The sequence below is a fragment of the Staurois parvus genome, unplaced genomic scaffold, assembly GCF_062004578.1.
Source record: "Staurois parvus isolate SC_StPar_1 unplaced genomic scaffold, SC_StPar_1.0 ptg000512l, whole genome shotgun sequence".
In the NCBI taxonomy this organism is placed as follows: Eukaryota; Metazoa; Chordata; class Amphibia; order Anura; family Ranidae; genus Staurois; species Staurois parvus.
The window spans coordinates 95,149-108,691 of NW_028318308.1; the positions used below are offsets into that span (position 1 = coordinate 95,149).

At 49.5% G+C, this 13,543-nt stretch overlaps 1 protein-coding gene across 1 annotated transcript; it reads left to right on the plus strand.

Moving 5' to 3' along the window:
• Positions 1-7,807: 7,807 nt before the first annotated feature.
• On the plus strand, positions 7,808-12,419 carry LOC149451863 (E3 ubiquitin/ISG15 ligase TRIM25-like). The gene has a single exon (XM_089690046.1). It carries the CDS (start codon positions 7,836-7,838, stop codon positions 9,414-9,416), a length of 1,581 nt encoding a protein of 526 aa, XP_089546172.1. The 5' UTR covers positions 7,808-7,835; the 3' UTR covers positions 9,417-12,419.
• Positions 12,420-13,543: the final 1,124 nt, after the last annotated feature.

Genomic DNA, 13,543 nt, shown 5'->3' on the forward strand with positions numbered 1-13,543 from the left:
TTCTAATTATTGCTCCCACAGTTGATTTGTTCACACCAAGCTGCTTGCCTATTGCAGATTCAGTCTTCCCAGCCTGGTGCAGGTCTTCAATTTTGTTTCTGGTGTCCTTCGACAGCTCTGTGGTCTTCACCATAGTGGAGTTTGGAGTGTGACTGTTTGAGGTTGTGGACAGGTGTCTTTTATACTGATAACAAGTTCAAACAGGTGCCATTGATACAGGTAATGAGTGCAGGAGGAGGAGCCTCTTAGAGAAGAAGGTCCAGGTCTGTGAGAGCCAGAAATCTTGCTTGTTTGTAGGAGACCAAATACTTATTTTCCACCATAATTTGCAAATAAATTCTTTCCAGATCAGCCAATGAGATTGTCTGGATTTGTTTTCTCATTTTGTCTCTCATAGTTGAGGTCTCCCTATGATGCCAATTACAGGCCTCTCTCATCTTTGTAAGTGGGAGAACTTGCACCATTGGTGGGGACTAAATACTTTTTTGCCCCACTGTATGTGGATTGGAGGAATTACTTCCAGTAAGATGGCGAAAGATGATTTGTGTACTAAAGTCAAACTCAGGACTGGACTGTGACCTCAGCTTATCATTCCGCAATACTCAGGACTGGACTGTGAGGTCAGCTTATCATTCCTCAATACTCAGGACTGGACTGTGACCTCAGCTTATCATTCCTCAATACTCAGGACTGGACTGTGACCTCAGCTTATCATTCCTCAATACTCAGGACTGGACTGTGACCTCAGCTTATCAATCCGCAATACTCAGGACTGGACTGTGACCTCAGCTTATCATTCCGCAATACTCAGGACTGGACTGTGACCTCAGCTTATCATTCCACAATACTCAGGACTGGACTGTGACCTCAGCTTATCATTCCACAATACTCAGGACTGGACTGTGACCTCAGCTTATCATTCCGCAATACTCAGGACTGGACTGCGACCTCAGCTTATCATTCCGCAATACTCAGGACTGGACTGTGACCTCAGGTTATCATTCCGCAATACTCAGGACTGGACTGCGACCTCAGCTTATCATTCCGCAATACTCAGGACTGGACTGCGACCTCAGCTTATCATTCCGCAATACTCAGGACTGGACTGTGACCTCAGGTTATCATTCCGCAATACTCAGGACTGGACTGTGACCTCAGGTTATCATTCCGCAATACTCAGGACTGGACTGCGACCTCAGCTTATCATTCCGCAATACTCAGGACTGGACTGTGACCTCAGCTTATCATTCTGCAATACTCAGGACTGGACTGTGACCTCAGCTTATCATTCCGCAATACTCAGGACTGGACCGTGACCTCAGCTTATCATTCCGCAATACTCAGGACTGGACTGCGACCTCAGCTTATCATTCCACAATACTCAGGACTGGACTGCGACCTCAGCTTATCATTCCACAATACTCAGGACTGGACTGTGACCTCAGCTTATCATTCCGCAATACTCAGGACTGGACTGTGACCTCAGCTTATCATTCCGCAATACTCAGGACTGGACTGCGACCTCAGCTTATCATTCCGCAATACTCAGGACTGGACTGTGACCTCAGGTTATCATTCCGCAATACTCAGGACTGGACTGTGACCTCAGGTTATCATTCCGCAATACTCAGGACTGGACTGTGACCTCAGCTTATCATTCCGCAATACTCAGGACTGGACTGTGACCTCAGGTTATCATTCCGCAATACTCAGGACTGGACTGTGACCTCAGGTTATCATTCCGCAATACTCAGGACTGGACTGCGACCTCAGCTTATCATTCCGCAATACTCAGGACTGGACTGCTGGACTGTGACCTCAGGTTATCATTCCGCAATACTCAGGACTGGACTGCGACCTCAGCTTATCATTCCGCAATACTCAGGACTGGACTGCGACCTCAGCTTATCATTCCGCAATACTCAGGACTGTGGTGTGATACAATGAAGAAACTACGAGCCATTGAATAGGCAACTAATATTTACCCAATCCTTTGCTTCTCATGGTCTAAAGTCATATTATCCAATAACTGATTCACGGGGATATTGTAGAGGCCGGAGGAGAGAGATGTCCAGATGCCGTGTCACCTCCAGACGCCGTGCCCTACAGCACCTCCAGACGCCGTGCCCTACAGCACCACCAGACGCCGTGCCCTACAGCACCACCAGACGCCGTGCCCTACAGCACCTCCAGACGCCGTGCTCTTACAGCACCTCCAGACGCTGTGCCCTACAGCACCACCAGACGCCGTGCCCTACAGCACCACCAGACGCCGTGCCCTACAGCACCTCCAGACGCCGTGCCCTACAGCACCTCCAGACGGAGTGCCCTACAGCACCACCAGACGCCGTGCCCTACAGCACCACCAGACGCCGTGCCCTACAGCACCTCCAGACGCCGAGCCCTTCAGCACCTCCAGACACTGTGCACCACAGCACCCACAGACGCCGTGCCCTTACAGCACCTGCTGATGCCGTGCCCTTACAGCACCTCCAGACTCCGTACCCCACAGCACCTCCAGACACCGTACCCTACAGCACCTCCAGACACCATACCCTACAGCACCTCCAGACGCCATACCCTACAGCACCTCCAGACGCCATGCACTACAGCACCTCCAGACGCCATGCACTACAGCACCTCCAGACGCCATGCACTACAGCACCTCCAGACGCCATGCACTACAGCACCTCCAGATGCCGTACCCTACAGCACCTCCAGATGCCATGCACTACAGCACCTCCAGACGCCGTGCCCTACAGCACCCACAGACGCCGTGCCCTACAGCACCTCCAGACTCTGTACCCCACAGCACCTCCAGACACTGTACCCTACAGCACCTCCAGACACCATGCACTACAGCACCTCCAGATGCCGTACCCTACAGCACCTCCAGACGCCATGCACTACAGCACCTCTAGACGCTGTGCCCTACAGCACCTCCAGACGCCGTGCCCTACAGCACCTCCAGACGCTGTGCCCCACAGCACCTCCGGACGCCGCACCCTACAGCACCTCCAGCTGCTGGCCTACAGCATCCACAGTCTGCCGTGACTAGCCAGCAGCAGACCCAGCTGCCCACCACCTTCCCTCCCCTCTCACAGATCAACTCCTCCACCACTACGCGATAGACTCTCCTTACTCCATGCCCTGTTGTGAAACTCTTCACCTCCCTCAATTGACCAGCACTCTGCTCACACTTTTAATATGCCACCTGTACTCCTCCTCCTCGTACTCCTCTCCTCCATTCACAAAATCTCCTCCCTCTACCCCCCTACCCCCCCCTAAAAAACTGTACATCGGACCCTTACTACTTCCTTCTCCCCACTACGGTTCTCACCACCTCCTCCTGATACTCCACTCTCCCACCGACCAACACGCCACTGTCACTATGGCATGGTCGCCGCCACCAACATGTGACAATCGCACGACCGCGACTAACAGTAATATGTCACGCCCGCGGCGTCAGACTCCAGACCTTCTCACCAACTCGTGACCGAAGGGCCGGCCGATCTAAAACCACGGTGTGACGCGCGTAACAAGGCCCCACCCAGCTGCACCCTGCACAGCGATTGTCCAGCTAATGGGCTACAATTGGTGCCTGCAGCCTGAATGTGCTTGTTACTGGGTCGGGTTAATTACACAACTAACCCTCTACTGCCACCACCACTTTTGTCGGAGACTGGGAAACTCCCGTTATCAAATATACACTATAATGATTGAAAAGTCACCTGTCCAATACGGTCACTGATTGGGCAGAGGATTAAACAAACACAGTAGCCTCTCTTCAAAGGCAGGAATTCGTGAATTGCAAGTAAGCGCTTAGAAACAGTTTAACACTTTCAGAAAGAAAGATTTATTACTAAAAGAGTCAAACAGGTGCAATAAAATATTTACAAAGAAAATGTAGCTATATATATTGTGACAGTGTGGCGATCTGTCACCCTGGATTCTCAACAAGGCAGGTTGAGGGGCTCCAGGGTAAAGGTTTGATATGGAGGAAAGTGGCTTTTCACTTTCCTCCTTTGTTTATAAGGTCCATTTTGGGAGCTGGAGCCTGGAGATTTCGAAGGGAGGGATGAAATCTCCAATCCTGGGACCAGGTGTTGGAATAGGCCAGGAGACTGATTGCACAGGTGTGTGCGGGCCTTTAGAGAGAGTCAGGACCAGAGTTCTAGGCTCCACCCCGGCAGATAGGAGTCAGGAGGGCTCCACCTAGGAGAGGTGGAAGCCAAAAGCAGCAAGGGGCTGCTAGAGACTAGCTGTGTGCTAGAGGCCAGCGGTGTGCAAGAGCCATAATTCTTGAAGAAGTCTGCGGGAGACAGACATCAAGCTGAGTATAAGCCAGGAGGCTGAATCATTGTTTTGTTTGATGGTGGATACCCCTGCGTGGGAAGCTTTATGTTATGAGACATTTGTTTAAATAAAATTGGGCAAAAAGGTCCTTAAAGAAGCGAGTCGCTGTGTGATTTAAATGAAAAGCTCTACCACTTTGAAGCGAGTTCCCACAATATATATATGCATATAAAGGTACAGCAAAGAGATAATAGGAAGGAAGTTACAGGGTTAAGTTACTTGCCAATATGTCTTGGTTTGTAAGCAGATCCAAGTGCAGAGCAGGAAGGGTCTTTGATCTCCTCTGTTACCATGTTAAACTCAGGAGATGTGCTTTTCTTCTTAGCTTACCTCCAGCCTGTCCTTTTTAAAATTCCCCTGCAGGGGGGGGGGGGGTGGCTCTGAGTCTGCCCAATACAATATTTTGGGCAGGATGTCAGTGGGCTCTCAATTAAAACTAACAGCTTCATACTCCATGATATGAAACATAGGTGACAGCTGACCTGAGGAATGTTCAATTAACTGCTGGTCAGTTTTATGAGGTTCCAACTTCTTTCAAGTCCGGGGAGAAGGTCTTATCTGTTTTATGATGGGTGAGAAAGGTTACACTTTCGCAGACTGCTCGGCACCAAACTAGGGATGCCTTCACCTGTGTTGACCCCCCACCATCTGTCACTCAGGAACGGAGGGGGTAGGGAGTGAATGATCGAGGAATACCTCAAATAAAAAGAAAAGAAAAAGGAGAAGGGGAACTCCGCGTCCAACTCTGATGATCAAGTTTGCTACAGCCACCACTAACAGACCCACACGGTCCTGCACATCCCACTCTCATGCCACCTTTCTCACCCTCCTTCTCCTCCTCAATGCCGGGATATCTCCCCAAAACCTGGCCCCTCACCACCTCACTCACCCACTTGGCACCCTCCTACTCACACAAACCGCCGCAACCCCCTCAACCTTATACCTGTCCCCCTCCTCTCCGCACCCACCCCCCACTCCTGAATGCCTGTTCAGTGTGCAACAAGCTCACCGCCATCCATGTTCTCTTTATCTCCCGCTCCCTCAACCTCCTAGCGGTCACTGAAACCTGGATCCAAGCCACTGACTCCACGTCCCCTGCAACACTCTCCTATGGAGGTCTCGTCTGGTCCCATTCACCCAGACCAAGCGGTCGCAGAGGTGGTGGGGTCAGCATGCTCCTGTCACCGCTGAGCAACTTCCAGGTCCACCCAAACCCCCCCTCTCTATCCTTCTCCTCCTTCGAGGCCCACTGCATCTGACTCTTCTCCCCCGCCCCCATGAGGATTGCAGTGATTTATCGGCCCCCTGGACCCGTATCCTGCTTCCTTGATGACTTTTCCGCTTGGCTGCCCTTCTTCCTCTCCTCTGAGCTACCCACCATCATCCTTGGAGACTTCAATATCCCCCTCAATGTCAACAACCCGGCTACATCCCAACTCCTCCACTTAACCTCTTCTTTCGCACTCACACAGTGCACACAGTCCTCCACCCACATCGACGGGAACACCCTAGACCTCATTTTCTCCCATCTCCGCACCCTCCACAACCTCACTAACACACCTTTTCCTCTCTCTGACCACAACCTCATTACCTTCTCCGTCTCCCCGTCCTCTTACACCTATCCCCCCAAACATCAAACCATCACCAGCCATAACCTCCGCAACCTGAACCCGGCCCCTCTCCACTCTGCAGCTGACCGTCTGTACGACAGTATCCTTCCACTGTCATGCCCTGACCTGGCCACTACTGCGTATAACGACTCGCTGTCAGCTGCCTTAGACTCCCTGGCACCCCTAACCACACGTAGCATTAGACCCCGACCGTTACTGCCACTAATGTAACATAAAGGGGATAATAAACACTGCCACTAATGTAACATAAAGGGGATAATAAACACTGCCACTAATGTAACATAAAGGGGATAATAAACACTGCCACTAATGTAACATAAAGGGGATAATAAACACTGCCACTAATGTAACATAAAGGGGATAATAAACACTGCCACTAATGCAGGATAAAGGGGATAATAAACACTGCCACTAATGTAACATAAAGGGGATAATAAACACTGCCACTAATGCAGGATAAAGGGGATAATAAACACTGCCACTAATGTAACATAAAGAGGATAATAAACACTGCCACTAATGCAGCATAAAGGGGGTAATAAACACTGCCACTAATGTAATATAAAGGGGATAATAAACACTGCCACTAATGCAGGATAAAGGGGATAATAAACACTGCCACTAATGTAACATAAAGGGGATAATAAACACTGATACTAATGTAACATAAAGGGGTAATAAACACTGCCACTAATGTAACATAAAGGGGTAATAAACACTGCCACTAATGTAACATAAAGGGGATAATAAACACTGCCACTAATGCAACATAAAGGGGATAATAAACACTGCCACTAATGTAACATAAAGGGGTAATAAACACTGCCACTAATGTAACATAAAGGGGTAATAAACACTGCCACTAATGTAACATAAAGGGGATAATAAACACTGCCACTAATGTAACATAAAGGGGGTAATAAACACTGCCACTAATGTAACATAAAGGGGTAATAAACACTGCCACTAATGTAACATAAAGGGGATAATAAACACTGCCACTAATGTAACATAAAGGGGATAATAAACACTGCCACTAATGCAACATAAAGGGGATAATAAACACTGCCACTAATGTAACATAAAGGGGTAATAAACACTGCCACTAATGTAACATAAAGGGGTAATAAACACTGCCACTAATGTAACATAAAGGGGTAATAAACACTGCCACTAATGTAACATAAAGGGGATAATAAAAACTGCCACTAATTTAGATGTCACACTGAAGAGCAGAAGGCCGGAGCTCCCCTTCCCCCGTTGGCCCTGAGTGACAGTAGAGTGTGGTTTCTTCTGCTGGGTGCAGGAGGGCAGAGATCACTTCCAGCACTCGGCACCCCGCTGCCACTCTGCATGCTGACCAGTGGCCCCAGCTTACTGCGCAAATGCCCGGTGTGCCCTATGGCTAGTCCTGGCCTGGTCACCTCCACTTCCCATCTCAATGCACTTAGTCCTCCTCCTTCTCCCTCACATCCGTCTTTCCCTCGTTCTCTGTCTTCTAATGTTGGGAGGTGTGATTATCCTAGATTGTAAGCTCCAAGGATCAGGGCCCTCGATCCCCTCATGTATCACATTGTATTGGTATTGTTCTGTCACATGTTCTGTCCCCCTCTGTAATGTACAGCGCTGAGCCAACTATTGGCGCTTTATAAATACTGTATAATAATAATAATAATAATTCTTACTACGGCAGAAACAAACAAACTCCTCCTTCTGTACTCTGATCTCTGTGTCCTATAATACTCACCCAGCCCAGCCTCACCCTGTGTAGGAGGGTGTCACCCCTCCCCCACTGCATTCCTCTCCATTGTCAGAGACTTTCAGTTTCATTCTCTTCTGCTGTCAGCGATGGCGTCTTCTGCTCTGAGAGCTGAGCTGGAATGTTCCGTCTGTCTGAACATTTATACCGATCCTGTGACCCTGAAATGTGGACACAACTTCTGCCGGGTCTGTATTGGTCGTGTGCTGGATACACAGGAGGGGTCTGGAGGATATTCCTGTCCTGAATGCAGAGAGAAGTTTCCGGGTCGTCCTCCACTGCAGAAGAACATGAAACTATGTAACATAGCAGAGAATTTCCTGTCTGCTCAGCCAGGTCAGGAGGACTCCGGGGTCTTCTGTACTCACTGTGTGGACTCTCCTGTACCTGCTGTTAGATCCTGTCTACACTGTGAGGTTTCTCTGTGTGATAAACACCTGAAAGTCCACAAAAAGTCCCCAGAACACATCTTATGTGACCCCACCTTGTCCATGGAGAGCAGGAAATGCTCCGTCCATAAGAAGATCCTGGAGTATTACTGCACTGAGGATGAGACCTGTATCTGTATTTCTTGTTGTATGATTGGAGAACACACAGGACATAAGATGGTGTCACTGGATGGGGATTCTGAGAAGAAGAAGGAGACACTGAGGAATGTTCTGCAGAAACTTCTGACAAAGAGAGAGGAGATGGAGGAAAGAGTCCAGAGTCTGCAGGAACACAGGAGGAAAGTAGAAGAAGAAGAAGCTGGTGACACCGAGAGAGTCATTGCCCTGTTTATAGACCTCAGGAGACGTCTGGAAGACCTGGAGAAGAGAGTCCTGAGGGACATCTCCGGGAGGACAGAGCGGGTCTCCATCTTCATCCGGGATCTGGAAATAAAGAAGGAGGAGCTGTCCAGGAAGATGCGTGACATTGAGGAGATGTGTAACATGACGGATCCACTGACTGTCCTACAGGAATCAGACACTGGTGACTTGTGTGATACTGAGGATGGAGATGATGAGGACAGAGAGAGACATGAGGAACTCCTCCATGATGGAGGGGGGCTGGATGTGGTGGGGGTCTTACACACAGGTTTATCTGATATAATAAGAGAGGTAAATGTATCCTTCTATATACAGGGGGCTGCAGACATATTACTGGATGGAAACACAGCTAGTAATTATCTAGAGATATCAGATGGCGGGAAAACTGTGTCCGGGACAGATATAGACCAGAATCATCTAGAAACACCAAAGAGATTCCAGTATAATCCTCAGGTGATGAGCAGTCAGAGCTTCTCCTCAGGGAGACATTACTGGGATGTGGATGTCGGGGGGTCAGAGAGCTGGGTAGTCGGGATGTGTTACCCCAGTATAGACAGGAGAGGAGGAGTGGAGTCATTGATTGGAAGGAATAACAAGTCCTGGGGTTTGGACAGGGATGATGATGATCATGAGTATTCGGTGATACATGACAGACATCGGATCCCATTACCCACCAATCCCTCCAGTAACAGGGTCAGGATATATCTGGATTATGAGGCCGGGCGGATCTCCTTCTATGATCTGTGTGACCCGATCCGACACCTCCACACCTTCACCACCACCTTCACTGAGCCCCTCCATGGTGGGGTACATGTAGGGGGAGGTTGTATAAAGATATGTGGGGGGAGGGGGGAGATGTGAGAACTCCGCCCACACTCTGGTGATGTCAGACGTAGAATTGGAATTCATTTCTTATTCATCCAATAGTATATAGAGGTGGGCGGGGCTTTCAATCTCTGTGATTGGGTGGAATTTCTGTCCAATTACTGGAGTCACAATAACATTCGTCCTAATGGTCAGTGATGATGATGATGTGATCGATCTATCCATCCATCCCATAATAATCTTACACAATATAAATTTTATATAAATCATCTCCTCTTGCCCCTCCTCCCATGTGGTCCCTCTGTATGGGGTGGCACCATGATCAGACATAGAGGGTGGGGTGTGGTCACTGGGATGGTCACTGGGATGGGATAGGATGTGGTCACCTCTCCCCTCTGCCCCTCCCCTCCTCTTACCTCTTACTCTATTGTCCTCCCCCCATGCGGTCCCTCTGTGTGGGGTGGCACCATGATCAGACATAGAGGGTGGGATGCGGTCACTGGGATGGTCACTGGGATGGGATAGGATGTGGTCACCTCTCCCCTCTGCCCCTCCCCTCCTCTTACCTCTTACTCTATTGTCCTCCCCCCATGTGTTTCCTCTGTATGGGGTGGCACCATGATCAGACATAGAGGGTGGGATGCGGTCAATGTGATGGGATAGGATGGGGTCACCTGTCCTCTCTGCCCCTCCCCCTCCTCTCTGCCCCTCCCCCTCCTTCATACAATTTATACTACAAAGAGATGGAAATAAATGTAACAATCTGAGAGGAAATATATGAAGACGTCTTCTACAGATTTACTACTGAAAGAAATAATCTGATGTACCAGAGAGCCCAGACTGTGTTTCTTAGTCCCCGGTCACAGCGGTGCGACTCGTCATGTGAGTTGATAGTTTCTCATCACATGACAAGTCGCACTCTATTGTCCACAATGGAAGCGGTCATACCGGTACAAATCCCCCTCCATCCGAGTCGCACCGATTATGAAAGTTCTTCCTGCTGTACTTTTTCCAAGTTCAGCTGCGACTTGCATAGACTTGTATATAAAGTCACACAGATGTCCTGCAAGTCGCACCTGAAGTCGCACTGACATCCCACTTTGGAATCGAGTGACTTCAAGTGACGTTTCCAGATTACAAAGTGGGATCCAATGGGACTGAAGACTTAGTTTGTAGGCCGAGTGGGTCAGGATTAGATCCCCGGTCAGGTGTTTCCTATCTGGGGCTCCGTTAGAGAGATTTCTCCTCACTTCCTGTCCCGGTGACATTTTCCTAGACAGGAAATGAGGGGAACTCTTCAACAGAAACACAGAGTGAAATAAGAATCCTATGTTTAGTGGAGTAAAGAAGGGGAAGGTTTGGGGCCCCTGTCAGATCTTTCTATGTCTGTGTCCCTGGTACAGATTGGCCCTCACTCCTTGTCCCAGAGCCCCCTATAGTAGGAAAAGCCAGCCGGGGTTCTCCTCCTTCCCCACACCATCCACAACTAGAAATCAAGTCTTTGTCTTGGCATGGACTGTAATAGAACATCTCCTTCCTAGAATTGGAGCAGTGTGGGTGTCGGTGTCAGTGGAAGCAGCACTGAGATGGATGTTGCTGTGCAGCGTGTTCTCCGCTCTCACCCTCCTCATCTTCCCCACCAGAGAAGACGATATTCTACAGAGAGCCGTCATACATCAGGCTGCTAATATGTAGAATAGATGGGAAGATGAAGAGGGTGAGAGCGGGGAACATGCTGATCAGTAATAGACATCACAGTGCTGCCTGCACTCCCCCCTCTGATTGGTTGCTCAGGCTCTCACACTCTGCACTGCTGCCCCCAATCAGATGGGAGAGAGGAGAGCATGGGGTTAATCTGTCACTTTCTCTTTCTGGAAGAATCTGAGGGAAGCCAGGGGCCAAATCTTTCACATGGTTGGGGGCCCCAAATTATGTGAGATTGTCTGGGGCCAACAAATTGGTCCCATTGCCAGGTATCTGGGTAATATAACATTGGGGGTCCCCACATATATTGTACGGTCTGGGGGTGGGGCAAAGCAAAAGGTTTGGTTAGGAGATGGTCACCTTGGGTGGTTCAGCAGGAGGCGGAGCACAGAAAAGGGCAGGGCCTGCACCCTATGGTGCTCAGGTAGCTCACAGATCATGGGGAGCACATGTTTGATTTTTTGCCTTGTCTCAGCACTACCTGGGGGCCCCAAGTATGTCCCATTATGTAAGGACCCTATAAGTATCAGGTTGTTTTGGGGCCCAAATGACTTTAAAGAGTTCCTGTCATTGGCTAATTCAAGGTAGTAATCGTCCCCCGACCCACTTCTATCCACTCTCATCGCTCCGCCATCACTCCGTTCCTCTGTCCGAGTCCTAACCCATGTCGGGTTATCTCAGGATTGATGATGTCACCCCTCCATCATGTGACCATATGGAATCCTGCTGATTGGCTGCTCAGGCCTGAACACTGTATGTTGGGAGAAGATCACAGAGAGTGGGGGCCTATGGAGGGTCTTGATGGAGCAACAAGAAAGGAAGGTATAAGTGGGTGTGTCTACAGCTCTTATGTCACCTACAGAGGGGGTGGGGCATTATTTAATGTGGCTCCTCCCACTACATGAGCGCTGTGTATGGTGAGATGGGACGGTGAAGAATTGTATAGCGTTCCGGACCTGAGACAGAGTGCAGAGAGTAACACGACTTATTGTCTGTTTTCGAGCTGTGATGTCATATTAGGGGCGTGGCTGCCGAGGGGACCCAGTATGGGGAGTACAGATAGAGGGGTACTGGATACCGAGATTTACTAGTGACCAAAAAAATGGTATTTATCCCCAATATAATGATGTGACTGTAATAATGTCTGATGAATAGACCTGGAATGTACCCCAATATAATGTGTCCCCATAGAAGGGATCAGCCATCGAATTCTATTGGGTGACTTTCCTCATAGATCCTAATAGAATGTATCATTGGGGTGTTGTATCTTATAATCACTAGATGTGTCCTGGTGATGGATGAGGAATCCGAAAATAAAGAGTTTCCTCTATTGTACATGTGAATGTCAATCTGTGGTGGTGCGGGGGGGATGGGGGTTGGGTGTCAGTGAGGTTGGGTGTGATTTGTCTGTGCTGGAGGAACAGTGTGAGGATTTCAGTGAGTGAGAGGTGCAGGTGTCTGGATTCATGAATCAGTGTGGGAATTTTGGGGTGTCAGTGAATGTGGGGTGCAGGTTTCTGTGTTGATGGATTAGTAAGGTAATTTTGGGGTGTTAGTGAATCAGTTGTGCAGGTGTCTGTGTTCATGAGTCAGTGTGGGAATTTTGGGGTGTCAGTGAATGAGGGGTGCAGGTGTCTGTGTTCATGAGTCAGTGTGGGAATTTTGGGGTGTCCGTGAATGAGGGGTGCAGGTGTCTGTGTTCATGAGTCAGTGTGGGAATTTTGGGGTGTTAGTGAATGAGGGGTGCAGGTGTCTGTGTTCATGAATCAGTGTGGGAATTTTGGGGTGTCAGTGAGTGAGGGGTGCAGGTGTCTGTGTTCATGAATCAGTGTGGGAATTTTGGGGTGTCAGTGAGTGAGGGGTAAGGGGGGAGGGGCAGCTGCCCTGGGCGCAGTGTGGGAGGGGCTCCTGGCTGCAGAAGAATCTATCCCCCATTCCATGCCTGACCTCTTTTGCCACTGAAGCCTCCCAGCAGAGTGGGCGGAGCCATCATGACAACATTAGATGACACCCCCAATCCCTGTGTCCAATCACCGGAGCTCTCCCCACGGCAGAAGGATGAAGTCAGAAGGATGAAGTCAGAAGGATGAAGTCAGAAGATGGATGGCAGACTGCATTGTTCACATGTCCGTCCCGACTCTTCTGCCTCCCACACTGCACACAGCTCAGCTGGAATCCTGCCCGGCACCTCTCCGCTATAGTGAAAGTGAAATTCCGGAATATTTTAGGAATGGGGGAGGACTGATAATTCATGGGGCCCCCGTGCAATAAGAGATCATAGGGTCCCTGTGTCCCCGCCCACACTCAAACCACACCCACACAAAGCCCCACCTACACATTGCACTGCCCACATTACAGGTGTCCATGGCCGCCATCCTCCACATATTGCAGCACAGCTGCACAGAAGTGCCCATCAGCAAACCAATGCCCAAGTCATGTCTGCAGCTCAGGCTCATGGA

Excerpts from the sequence above, each read along its gene's own strand:
- LOC149451863 (XM_089690046.1), top strand. The coding sequence starts at position 7,836 with ATGGCGTCTTCTGCTCTGAGAGCTGAGCTGGAATGTTCCGTCTGTCTG.